This window comes from Mobula hypostoma, chromosome 18 (assembly GCF_963921235.1).
Source record: "Mobula hypostoma chromosome 18, sMobHyp1.1, whole genome shotgun sequence".
Lineage (NCBI taxonomy): Eukaryota > Metazoa > Chordata > Chondrichthyes > Myliobatiformes > Myliobatidae > Mobula > Mobula hypostoma.
This window is the reverse complement of record NC_086114.1, coordinates 63,980,311-63,993,753: the sequence shown is the minus strand read 5'-3', so window position 1 is coordinate 63,993,753 and position 13,443 is coordinate 63,980,311. Positions and strand designations below refer to the sequence as shown.

The 13,443-nt window shown below is 44.2% G+C and overlaps 1 protein-coding gene across 2 annotated transcripts in view; it reads left to right on the top strand.

Annotated features, from left to right (window-relative positions):
- LOC134358244 (protein unc-45 homolog A-like) overlaps window positions 1-12,499 on the top strand; it is a 47,357-nt gene extending 34,858 nt beyond the window's left edge. For both annotated transcript variants that reach the window (XM_063070261.1, XM_063070260.1), the window contains 4 exons: window positions 1,803-1,918; window positions 4,289-4,406; window positions 5,519-5,674; window positions 9,835-12,499. In XM_063070261.1, the coding sequence (XP_062926331.1) occupies window positions 1,803-1,918; window positions 4,289-4,406; window positions 5,519-5,674; window positions 9,835-10,107 (663 nt within the window). In that variant the 3' untranslated portion in view covers window positions 10,108-12,499. The remainder of the gene's footprint in view (window positions 1-1,802; window positions 1,919-4,288; window positions 4,407-5,518; window positions 5,675-9,834) is intronic.
- Window positions 12,500-13,443: the final 944 nt, after the last annotated feature.

Genomic DNA, 13,443 nt, shown 5'->3' with positions numbered 1-13,443 from the left:
AATTCCTTTGCACCTATCCCTACCTCCCACCACGGTGTACAGCACCCTTGGGTTCCTGTTGACCTACATTCCGCCTTGTTTGCTTTCTTCCACCATCATACACACTAACATCCCCTTAGGCCCTCTTATGATGGCCCGTTCCATGTTTTGGAATGAACAGAAAAGACTTCTATCATAGGTAAGTGAGGTAAACCCGAATGTATTTCGATAGATCGCCTTAGACTAGCCCACCAAGATTTGGAGGATTCTGCTACCATGCCCTGCCGTCACAATGTGTCCATAAGCTTGTCGAGCCAGGGGCACCTGCTGCTCCTGCACCCATGGAATGTAGGACCCGAGCCAGACGGTTCGTCTGAACTCCGGACAGGATCACAGTGCCGGTTTTAGAGAATTCTGGGGTGGGGCTGTGTAGCATAATGTAGTTGGTGGAAATATACATAATTCACAACCACTGACATTGAGTTGGGGTTCACTTTAATAGTCTGCTCTGACATATTACGTGTAGTTCTGTTACTGTGCTTCTTGTGTTCAGAGTTACAATAAATGAGTTGTTACGATTTTTCTGAAACGTGCCGTTTTTATTGTGAAAACCTACAAGTTCACATTGTGTGCAACTGTATTCAGATTCAGATTTATTTATTACGTGTACAGGATGTGCTGGGGATGCCCACAGGTATTGCCACACATTCTGGCGCCAACATAGCATGGCCATGCTGGGCTGAACAGTGCAGTACACGACAAGCGATAAAACAACAGCAAAACAAGCCCCTTTCCTCCCACCCACCAACGCACATACACAGTCCTTTTATCTTCATCCTCCAGTGGAATGGACTCTCCTCTATCTGCACAGCATAGAGTCTCAGTAAAGTTAATTTGTATGTCCTTTGGTGAACTCTCCTCAACACCAAACAGTGCAAGACAAGTGTTGTCACACTGGTGTGAAAGAAGATACTCAGAATTAAGATCAGGTTGAGGCACTGGAAATGGATCTAAATTAAACACTATAGAGTAAGCAGATGTTGGAAATCCAGAGAAGCATACACAAAATGCTGGAGGAAACCACCATCTGTGGTGGGGAATAAACGATCAATGTTTTGGGCGGACACCTTCAACAGAACTGGAAAGGCAGAAGCAAGAATAAGGTGGGGAGAGAGGAAGGTGTACAAGCTGGCAGGTGATAGATGGTACAGGTAATGGTCTGAAGAAGACAGGACTTGATAGGAAAGGGCAGTGGACGATGGACGCTGGGAGGACGGGAAAGAGGGGTGACACCAGAGGAAAGTGATGTGCAGGTGTGTTGAAGAGAAGGGGTAAGAGTGGGAGCCAGAATATACTGAAGGGAAAAGAAAGTGTGAGGGAGGGGGGAAGAAATTACTGAAACTTAGAGAAATCAATATTTATGCTGTCAGGTTGGAGGTTACTCACATGGAATACTAGGTGTTGCTCCTCCATTCTGAGAAATGCCTCATCGTGGCAGTAGAGGAGGCCATGGACTGCATGTTGGAATGGGAATGGGAAGTAAGAATTAAAATGGGTGAGAACTGGGAAACCCAGCTGTTGCACAGCAGAGTGAATGTACTTGTTGAAGTGGACACCAATCCACATCAGGCCTTACCAATGGAGAGGAGACCGCATCTGGGGCACCAATACAGGAGGTGACCATAATAGACTCAGGGGAAGTGTCACCTCACTTGGAAGGACTGTTTGGGCCCTTGAAATATGGTGAGGGAGGAGATGAAAGGGCAGGTATTGCACTTGTCACAAGAGATTTAACACTCTGCCTTCGCCCTTTGCCTTCCCAGGTTTATGAGGTAATCCGACCTCTGATCAGCCTCCTGCACCTTGATCGCACCGGACTGCAGAACTTTGAGTCCCTGATGGCATTAACCAATTTGGCTGGACTGAGTGAGAGGCTGCGGTAAGTGGCTGGGCAGAGGTGAGATGGAGGGATTGTTCCAGTAACCCAGTGAATAAACACATCCCTTCATTGTGGATGAATCTGAATCTTTATCATCTTACTCTTATAGCTGTTCCTATAATTGTAATCCTTTAGGTTAAAATGTTTCTTCAAATTGTCTAAATGTCTGAATTCCTAAGATTGCACTCATCTCTTTAGCAAACAAATCTCCCTTACAAGGAGCGCTGTCACAGGAAAGTAGCATCCATTATCAAACAGCTCAACCATCTAGGCCTTCCTCTCTTCTCGCTGCTGTAGACTGCTAGGAGGTTAGGAGCTCGTGACCCACACCACTAGGTTCAGGAACAGTTATTACCCCTCAACCATCAGGCTCTTGAACTAAAGGGGGAAACTTCACTCAACCAACACTGAACTGATTCTACAACCTATGGACTCACTTTTAAGGACTCTACAACTTGTTGATATATATTGCTTTTTTTTCTATTTTTTTATTTGCACATTGGTTCTTTGCCTGACACTGTCGTGTGTGCTTTTTCATTGATTCTGATGTGTTTTGTTCCGTTTACCATGAATGTCCGCAAGAGAATGAATGTCTGGGTAGTTTATGGTGACATATTTGTACCTTGATAATAAATATACTTTGAACATTGAACAGACCAACTGGTCATTGTACTTTATGATTCTTTCGGTTGAATTATTTCTGCCAGATGGCTGTGGAGTCTGAGTTTGTGCAGATTGAAGTGACTTGAATACATTTACTTCAGACTGGAGTCATGTTTAACTCAGCATGGAATTTTCTGATTGCAAATCAGTGCCCTCACTGACCACACAGTGACAATATCTAGCTGCTCTCGACTCAACTGCTGCAGAGGCCCTCACCTCCACCACCTTAACTCGACTGCTATAGGGAACCCTCACCTCCACTGCCTCAACTCGACTGCTGTAGGGAGCCCTCATCTCCACCACCTCAACTCGACTGTCACAGAGAGCCTCACCTCCACCACCTTAACTCGACTGCTATAGGGAACCCTTATCTCCACCGCCTCAACTCGACTGCCATAGGGAGCCCTCATCTCCACAGCCTCAACTCGACTGCCATAGGGAGCCCTCATCTCCACAGCCTCAACTCGACTGCTATAGGGAGCCCTCACCTCCACCACCTTAACTCGACTGCTATAGGGAACCCTCACCTCCACTGCCTCAACTTTACTGCTGTAGGGAGCCCTCATCTCCACCACCTCAACTCGACTGTCACAGAGAGCCTCACCTCCACCACCTTAACTCGACTGCTATAGGGAACCCTCATCTCCACCGCCTTAACTCGACTGCCATAGGGAGCCCTCATCTCCACAGCCTCAACTCGACTGCTGTAGGGAGCCCTCATCTCCACCACCTCAACTCGACTGCCACAGAGAATTCTCATCTCCACAGCCTCAACTCGACTGCCACAGAGAACCCTCATCTCCACCGCCTGAACTACTGCCACAGGGAGCCCTCATCTCCACTGCCCGACTGGACTGCTGCAGGGAGCCTCCGTCTGTTCATTAGGCTCCTGGCTGTGTTATGGCAACTAATTGCTGACTTTTAAAAAAACTGCTCCTTGTTTTCTGATTCAGGAGCAAGGATCTGCAATCAAATGAGGCACAGTGCACGTGTTAAAGACTATAAGAGATTACTGTATTAGAGTTCGACCATAAGACATAGGAGTCTGCTCTGCAGTTATATAAAGAATAAAATACAGAAAGAACAAAAAATAATAAAGTAGTAAAAAAGACAAAATAATACTTATCAACCAATCATGAAGCTATGCTATCCGATATACTGACAGAGAGACCCACAAGTGTCGACAACAGCTTTTTCAATCTCTCTCTCTCCCTCCCTCTCAATGTCCTTGTCCCTATCTCCAGCTAAGAGGCGATTGTCCTTGCGCTGAGAAATTGCCCCTTTTTTTAAAACCCCTCAAGACCCTTTACCAGTTTCCCAGGTAAAAATGTGTTTTCCACCATGATCTATTCTCAAGGCTGTAGAATGCTACTCGCACGAAGTTCTCAAAACGTTGCTCTGGAGGGGTCCCCTTGTACTTTCTCAAAACATTCCCAGATACCATTTTTAGCATGTACCAAGGAGGAATAAAATTTAACTCTTTCCACACTGACATCCTTTGCTGTGTAAGTGGAAGCCGTTGTAATCCGTAGCTTTTCCTACCCTGACCCAACTTCAGGACTAAATGGATAACCCTCTACTACTCACTCCAAAGCATGCTGGTGCATCTTCTGAGATTTTCCAGTTGGATAATGGAACTTACTGTGTTCTGATTTAGGTGAGAGTGCTTTGATTCGCTCAAGGCTGATTTATCTCTTATGTTTTTAGTGAGAAGATAATTAAGGAAAAAGCAATTCCAATGATTGAGAGCTACATGTTTGAAGATCACGAGATGATCAGATTGGCGGCTACGGAGTGCATGTGTAACATGGTCTTGAGTGAAAAGGTGTGTTGTTGCTGGATACAGTCGGGTTTTTTGCTGTTTTTGTCCCATTTTGAGGGTAAGTGGCCCATCATAGAACATTACAACGCTGTACAGGCCCCTCAGCCAATGATGTTGTGCCAAACTTTTATTTTTTTTTTAGCAGAGTAGCCCTTCTGGCCCTTCGAGCCACGCAGCTCCAGCAACCCCAATTAACCCTAACCTACTCCAAGATAAATCTAATCCTTCCCTCCCACACGGCCCTCCATTTTGTCTATTATCCATATGCCAATTAAAAGTCTCCTAAATGTCCCCAGTGTATCTGCCCCTACCACCACCTCTGGCAGAGTGTTCCATGCACCTACCACGTTGTTTTTAAAAAAACTCCCTCCTCAGACCTCTCTACATTTTCCTCCAATCGCCTTAAAATTATGCCCCGTCGTATTAGCATAGCATGAACCTTGCTGATGTGGAAGCCCAAGATACTGTCCCCACTGTGTGCTGACTTGGTGATCTCATCTAGGAGGTGTAGCTGGGACAACTGGCCTGTCCAGTGTTCCTGAATGGAAGTATAGGGCTGGGGATTCTACAATAACAGTAGTGTCACAGAGCTTGCTGAAGCAGTGAGAACTGACCTGAGTTTAATCCAAAATTAGCTTGCAAACACAAATAGAGAATTCTGGACATACTCAGTTGGTCAAACAGCATCTGTGGAGGGAGAAAGGGAAGGAGGAGGGGTAACAGAGGTAGGCAATGGGCAGGAGGAGGGGTATCAGAGGTAGGCAATGGGCAGGTGAGGAGAAGGGGGAGAGGGTCACCTGGTCTCACCTATTCCCTGCTAGCTTGTTCTCCTCCCCCTCCCCATCACCTTTTTATTTTAGCTTCTGTCCCCTTACTTTCCAGGGTTTTGTCCTGAAACGTTGACTATTTACTCTCCTCCATAGATGCTGCCTGACCCTCCAGCATTGTGTTGGTGTGGCGGTGTGGCTCTGAATTTCCAGCATCTTCAGAATCCCTTGTGTTTTGTTTTTGCTCTTTAGTAATTAGCTGAAGGTCCATGGATTAGATTTTGTTGGGAAAAGAATGTTGCTTTGCAGCTGGCTGAGTTGTATTTTTCTGTTTGCATGCTGTTCCAGGTGCAGGAGCTGTTCCTGGCGGAGGGTTCAGATCGGCTGAAGCTTTTGGTGCTGTACAGTGGTGAAGAGGATGAGAAGCTAAGATGTGCAGCTGCAGGGGCTTTAGCTTTCCTGACATCACTACAGCCAAAACTCTGCACCAAGATGACGCAGGTGGTGAGTGTCTGTACACATTGTGCCTCTTCACTGGACCACACTTCAGGCTTAATCCTGAACTTTTGCTTTCCCATTCCCAGCTTCCTTCTCCATGAAGGGGATACTTTATCCAATTGCAGTGTTCGAATTGTTATGGCATAGAAGGAGTCTATTCTGCCCAACGAGTACATGATAGCTGTTTTAGAATAATCTATACAATCCCATTCACCTGCTCTTGCATGTGTCTATCTAGTCCTGTTTTAAATCTCTGTTGACTCTGCTTCCATCTTCCCCAATGGTAAAGATTCAGATCATAACCTCACTGATTTAAAAATAATTTCTCATCTTCCCTTTGTACAGTACTGTGCAAAAGTCTTAGGCACCCGAGATTTTTTCTATGGTTTCTGATGGTATGGCCTGCACATACCACCAGAAACCATAGAAAAGTGAGCCTGATCTCACTGATCTCAACATCATCAAGGCTGTCTGGGATTACCTGGAGAGACAGAAGCGGGCTAGATTCAAAGTACATTTATTATCAAAGTATGTATAAATTATACAAGCTTGAGATTCATCTGCTTACAGGCAGCCACAAAGCAAGAAACCCAAAAAAGACCAACACCCAATGCACAGACAAAGAGAAAAAGAAAAAAAATATTTGCAAACAATAAAAGCAAGCAACAGCATTCCAAACCAAGTTGAGTCCGTAGACGCGGAGCAGCTGGGATAGGTCCATAACCTCAGTCTCAGTTCATCACACAGTGGAGCAATTCGCCACACCGAGCTCACAGCTACAAAGCATGCAGTAGCTGGAGCAGTCTCACATCCTCGATGCCACGGAAAGAGGAGCAAATGTCACGAAGAGCGCGTGGAATCAGCCCGACCCTTGCCTTCAGTCTCGACACCCTAACTTTTCAGTCTATCTGGGCTGGCGTGTATCTTGTCCAAACACCGGGTCATGCCCTGCATTGGGAGCCAGGCCCACCACAACAATACACTCAGGGCCTGTACCCCACTGTCCAGCCTGAGGCCTTTCTTGACCTTTCCAAATCGCCTCGGCACATAGATCAATCCAACCTCACTCCTGGTTTAGGTGGATGGACATCCATTCACTCCCTCTGACTCGGTCTCCATCTCGACCATGCCTCAAACCTCGCCTCGCTTCGACCACTTCTCCTTGAACGTGCCAGTCTCCAACTTTGCGTCGTACCTGCACGGCTCAACCATCAAGTCAGCCCAGCCTTCGCTTGCCTCTGTATTGTTTGTGGTGATAGTTTACCACAATTTACCACAGAAAGAGTGTTATTAATAAAGTGATAAGTCATACTTCTTGCCTTTTGAACCAGCAGCCAAAGTCTGCAGAAGAACTGTGGCAAGTTCTCCAAGATGCTTGGAACAACGTGCCAGCTGATTTTCTTATAAAACTACACGACAGTGTATGTAAGAGTATTGATGCAGTTTTAAAGGCAAAGAGTGGTCATACAAATAAAAGAAACAGGAACACAAAGACAGGGTTTAATCCTCACCTACAGAACAGATTTACCAGTAACCAGTATTTGATTTAGTGGTTTACTGTTTACTGCTGTTTAGAGTTTTTTAAAATTTAGAAACTTGTTTCATTATTTTTGAAAGCATCTTCAGTTTACAGAATTTTTTAATATATGCCTAAGACTTTTGCATAGTACTCAATATTATCCTTGTCAATTGAAATCTGTGTCCCTGAGCCTTGAGAACTATTTGCAAGTAGCATCAGGTCGTTTTTTTTTTTGAAGCACAGTATATCAGATACATATACCTCTATCTGATGCAGCCACGCTGTGACTCCGCACCCACTCTCGCTTGGTTGTCTCTGTAACGTTCCTCCAAACTGTTGGACTTGGTGCTATCGACCCAGTGGCTCTTTGGAAGTCAAGAATGAGGCAGAAAACTTGGTGGTCACAGCCTTTTTATTAAGTTTTATAAGAACAAAGAAAGGAAGACAAAGAAAAAGAAGTTGTAGTCGTCTCATAATCAGACTAGAGATAACAACATTCCGGTGACAACATTAACCTATTAAATTGGGTGCCACTGTAACGTAGTGGTTAGCATGACACTATTACAGCCCAGAGCGTCCTAGAGTTCAGAGTTCAATTCCAATGTCATCTGTATGTGCTGACTCTATCCTGAACTAAAGTGGAGACCTGTTGAGTTAGCTTCCTACTGGTAAATCTGTTCTGTAGGTGAGGATTAAACCCTGTCTTTGTGTTCCTGTTTCTTTTATTTGTAGTATCTTATCTGCTGAGTAAGTTGTAAAATCCCTTCATTTCCTGGAGAAGCCACAGGGCAGGGCTTTAAATTTAAAAGGAAACCCTGGACAGGCAGCAGGGCTGAGCTGCCAACTTTTGAAGATCTGAAATGGGATGGGAAAGCTACAGTTTATATATAAAACACTACATTCCTGATAGTTAATGCACAGCCCTATCTATTTATTAATGGAACACAAAACATGCAGGTTATACATTAATCTCCGGCTGGATCAGTGTTTAACTCTGGAAGGTTTTAAGGTTCAAAGGTTCATTTATTATTAAAGTGTGTATCCATATACAACTCTGAAATGTTGTATTCTCCAGATAGCCACGAAACAAAGAAAGAACACAAAAATCATTCGGAGAGAAACATCAAACCCTCCCCCATACAAAAAAGTACGGCATCCCAATCATCAACCCACCAAAAAACCCCCTCCACACAAAACAGAACAGGAACATCAACCCCCCACCCCAAAAAAAACACAACAATCCTGGAACAAAAAACTGAGAACACAGCTGAATATCAATCCCCAAACAGCCCCCTTACACAACAAAACAGAAAAGGAACAGGTGATTTAAAAAAAAACACAGAATATAAAAACCATAAGTCTGAAAAAGTCCACAGTTCATAAACGCAAGCCACAATACCATCCTACGATATCACCAATGTCTCAGAGAAGTTGCTGATGACATTTACTGGAGTAGTACCAAGATGAGCTTCTTTAGTTGTGGATAAATAGGAGAAACATTTAACAATCTACTTGGAGTGGAGAGTCAACAGAAAGTTTAAATAAAAGATGAGCAACACACAATTTTCTGGTGGAAATCAGTGGGTCGAGCGTTACTGGTGGGGGGAAAAATAAGTTGTTGGTGTTTTGGGTTGAAACCCCTGATCAGGACTGAGAGTGGAGAGGGGAGATGAGCAGCACAGAGGGGAGAAGGGGAGTGGTGGGAAAGGACTCTGAGGTGATTGGTGGACTGAGGAAAGTAGGTAGTGCTAGGAGGGATTGGAACTGGAAAACTGTGGCAAGTAAATGATAGAGGCAGACAAAGAGAGAGGAAAAGGTGGCAGTGGTGGGGAGGAACTACCAAAAAAATACTGTTTCAGGTGATACACCAACAGTGAGCAGTCACAAAGCACGGGGTTGGCCATTCTGGACAGAGATGAAAAGAAGTTTCATCCCCCACAAAGTTCCTTTTCAATTCCCTGCCAGGAGGACGAGGGACACCCTGGTATTAAGGGATATAATTAGTACAGGGATGGGGTGCTGTAGAAAACAAACAGCCATGACCTTATCAGACGGCAGAGTTGGCCATTCTGTCGCTGAAGGGCTTGCAGATGGTGAATGGTCCTTGCCAAGCAGCAAATGTCAATACCCAGGTGAGGAGAAGTAACTGGCAGCATTCTGTTTACACTCAGAGGGTGCAGAGCAAATTTCTCAGGATGCTGCCTGGATTAGACAGCATGACTCATGAGGATAGGTTGAGCGAGCTCAGGCTTTTCTCTTTGGAGTGGAGGAGGATGAGAGATAACTTGTTAGAGGTGTACAAGATGATAAGAGGCACAGATAGAGAGGACAACCAAGGACTTTGTCCAGGTGGCAATGGCTAATATGAGAGGCTATAATGAGGAGGAACGTATAGGTGGGAGGTGTCAGAGATAGGTGGGTGCAGAGTGTTGGGTGCCAGGGATGGTGGTAGAGGCAGAAACATTAGGGACATTGAAAATACTCTTAGACAGGCACATGGATGATAGTAGAATGGAGGGCTCTGTGGAGTGAGGGGTTGGATTGATCTTAGAGTAGGTTACAAGATTGGCACAGCATCTGTATCTCTCCTCTGTAATGAAATGTAGTGCATTTTGTTAATTACGTGTTGTTCCTTTTTGCCCGCCAGACGAGCCACTGGTTGGAGATTCTGCAGGCGCTGGTGCTGAGCCCTAATGTTGACTTGCAACACCGGGGAGTCGTCATCACACTCAACCTGATGAACGCTGAACAGGAGCTCGCCACCCTGCTGATGGAGTCAGAGATGATGGAAATCCTGTCGGCCCTGGCCAGGGATGCTGATGAGAAGAAATCCAAAGTGCGTGGGGTTGCTAAAGACTGTCTTGACCGAGCAGTAGAGTATGGACTTATTAAACCCAGTGTAGAGGGGAAGAGCCCATAGTGGAGGCAAATGCAGGACATTCCAGGGATATGTGACCTATTTCCCAAATCACTTTGCTATTCACTATAAACCAATGAGCTTTGGTGCCTCACATTATGTTTCTGTTGATAACAGAGTACTGAACATCAGCCCTTGCAATTGGGGTACTGATGCCAGCAACATTGCTAAGCCTTAAGACACTGTCCACTGCATCTATAAGTAAGGTTTTGCAGGACTTTCCTGTAGTGTCACTGGACCACAGTTCGCTCTCCCCATGGGCACAATGAGCTTGTTGAGTTCTGGTTTAGGCGTGATATTGGGCAGCCTTCTCCCCCTTGTGGCTCACCTCTACACAGTCAGTCAGCCACAGTATTGAACATTGCTCTGTCAGCTCCTGTGAAAGACAAAGAGGAAAGCCCAGGGGAAAATTGGGAGAAAGTTCCTCTTGGATAATTGGAACCAGTCCAAGAGATCTCCTCCTAGTCAAGGATCTCCAGGTTCCTCCTTAAGGTGGATCGTCAGCCCCCACCTGCGCCAGTGGGCATTATATTCGAGGTTTCCTCTACATCAGGAGTTCCCAACTTGGGGTTCACCGATTCTTTGCTGAATAGTAGGTGTCCATTGTATAAGAAAGGTTGGGAACCCCTGGTCTACATGAAGAACCATGTCCAGTTTAGCATAGTTTTAATAATGCAGCTTCAATACTGAATGTTTGTTTGTTTACAACCTGCATTAATCTGATTACTATATGGCCTGATTATATATAACCAGGGGAGCTGAGAGCACTCTGGTAACTGACTTTAGCACACAAAAATCTGATAATGAGGATAAAAAGATTCACTTATTAAACAACTTAATAGAAGACAATAGACAACCATACTCAATGATTGAAGATCCTTAGAAGCTTTTATAATATATGTGGAACAAATATAAAACAATGCCTTCAAGAAAACCAGCAAAATATAGGTGATAACAAAAATATTGCCAGAGGGCCCATGTTGCTAACTTTGGAATTGTCCATTGTACTTAAATTGTACGACGTTTATGGCACATTTAATTTACGGGTATATAAAATATACCCAAGTAAAATAAAATAGTATGAAATGGGTATTTGCTTTTCACCCATCAGTTTGAATGGGAATATTAATAATGTTAATTGGTTGCAGAGAACTTTGTGCTGGAAATGTGACATGAAGAAAATTTGACTGTTAAGGTTTTTTGAACAATCCGATTCATAGTGCAAGCTAGAGAAAAATAGTGAGCGGGAGGTGTAGATTCAGGTTTAATTGTCATCCAAACATACTGTGAAATGCAGCATTTGCATTAACAATCCGCATACCCGTGGATATGCTGGAAGCAACCCGCAAGTGTTGCCACACAGTCTGATGCCAACACTAACAGAACTGTAAAGGCATTTGCTGCTAAGGCTGGCAGGAGTGCCCATGGAAGCAACCTGAACCTAATGCCCACTTGAAGCCACTAATGCAAAATGAAATTATTGTCCACATGTTAAATAAATCTTATTGCCCAAATGACTCATTGCCGTTCTAGGTAGGCACTTGTCCTCCAGAGGCTGAATGCTTTTACTCATATGGAAGTTTAAAAAGGCCCATTTCATCTTTCTGGTGGGAATGATATGGGTTGGACTTTATACAGAAAAGTATTTTAAAGATCACAATGGATTAATTACCACCTCCTTCAGATAATAAAAGATCAAATCTTGAGATACTGTTTTTGTGTATGCATCCTTGAACCTGATACAGATAGATTATGTGTGTACAGTATATAGACATATAAAGGTCTATATGTATATAGGTTAATGGTTGAGCAATATTCAGGGCGTCAGGTTACATGGAGAAAGAAGGAGAATGAGATTGAGAGGGATAATAAATTAGCCATGATGGAATGGTTGAACAGACTTAGTTTTATGGAGCAGCCACGGGTGTGAACCATTGAGGAACATAATAGCTGGGAAACAGCGACTGCAGAGCAATGTAATGGTGTTTAAAAACACGTAGGATTACTGAAGCAGCGTGACGACCCGAAATCTCGACCATCACACTGTGTGTCTGATCCGCTGAGTTCCTCCAATATTTCAGTTGCAGATTCCACCATCTGCAGTCTCTCGTGTTTCTGGTTCACTGGTGTCCTTACCTACTACCCTGACTCGGGTCAGTAAGGAATTGCATGGATTGCAAGCAATGTTCACACTCACTTCTGGATTAACACGCACAAAATGCTACAAGAACCCAGCAGGTCAGCAGCATGGATGGAGATGAGAAACAGTCTGACTTTTCTGGCTGAGATCCTTCATCAGGACTGCTGCTGAAGGGTCATTTTTATATATTTATTTATATTAATATAAACGTTCCAATAGCGAATGAGCTGTCTCAATTATTTAAATGTCCGCCAATAAAGCCATTTAATTTTGTCATTATGTTTCGATGAATGAGAGAAAAAAAAGTGTCGTGCAAGTGTCGATGGGGGTGAGATCATTGTGTGGTGACTGCTGGGAATCCCGGTGTTCCACTTTCCCATTGTCCGTGATCACGCGGAGGCTGCCGGGAGGGAAAAGTATAGTGATTATACTCACATTTATACGGATGGTGCGAAGGAACCTGAAACAGGAGTGACAGGGTTTGGGGTGGTAATACCAGCAAAAGAAATTGGAATCAGCAGAAGAACATCTAATAAGTTAGGAGTGTTTACAGTGGAGATGCTGGCGGTGTTGGTTGCGTTGCAATGGGTGCAGAAAGCCAGACAAGTCAAAGCATTGATATGTTCAGATTCATCCTCAGTTCTAGCAAGTTTAAGGTCTTTTCACACAAACAGTCGGCAAGATGTACTTTATGAAGTCCTTCAGTTAGTTACAAGGATTGCAAATCAGGGAGGTCAGGTAAAACTTCTATGGGTTCCAGCACATGTAGGGGTGAAGGGGAATGAGAGGGTGGATGAGTTGGCAAAGAGGGTGTTAAAGAAAGAAAATGTGGAACTGCACATTAGTATCAGTAAAGCAGAGGTTAAGTGTGTAATCTGGGAAAAAGTCAACCGAATGTGGCAAGAAAGATGGGACAGGGAGGGGAAAGGGAGGCATTTATATCAAATACAAAAGAGTGTTGCAGTTACTAGGGTAGGTAATGGAAACAGAAGAGAGGAAATTGTGTGGACTAGGTTAAGGCTGGGGCACTGTGCATTAAACAAAACATTGAAAATGATAGGGAAACACCAGACAGGATTGTGTGAGGAATGTCAGGAAGAGGAGTCAGTAGAACATGTAGTTCTGAGTTGCAGGAAGTATGGGATACAGAGAGAGATGATGAGAAATAAATTAAGGGAGTTGGGGATGCAGGAATTCAC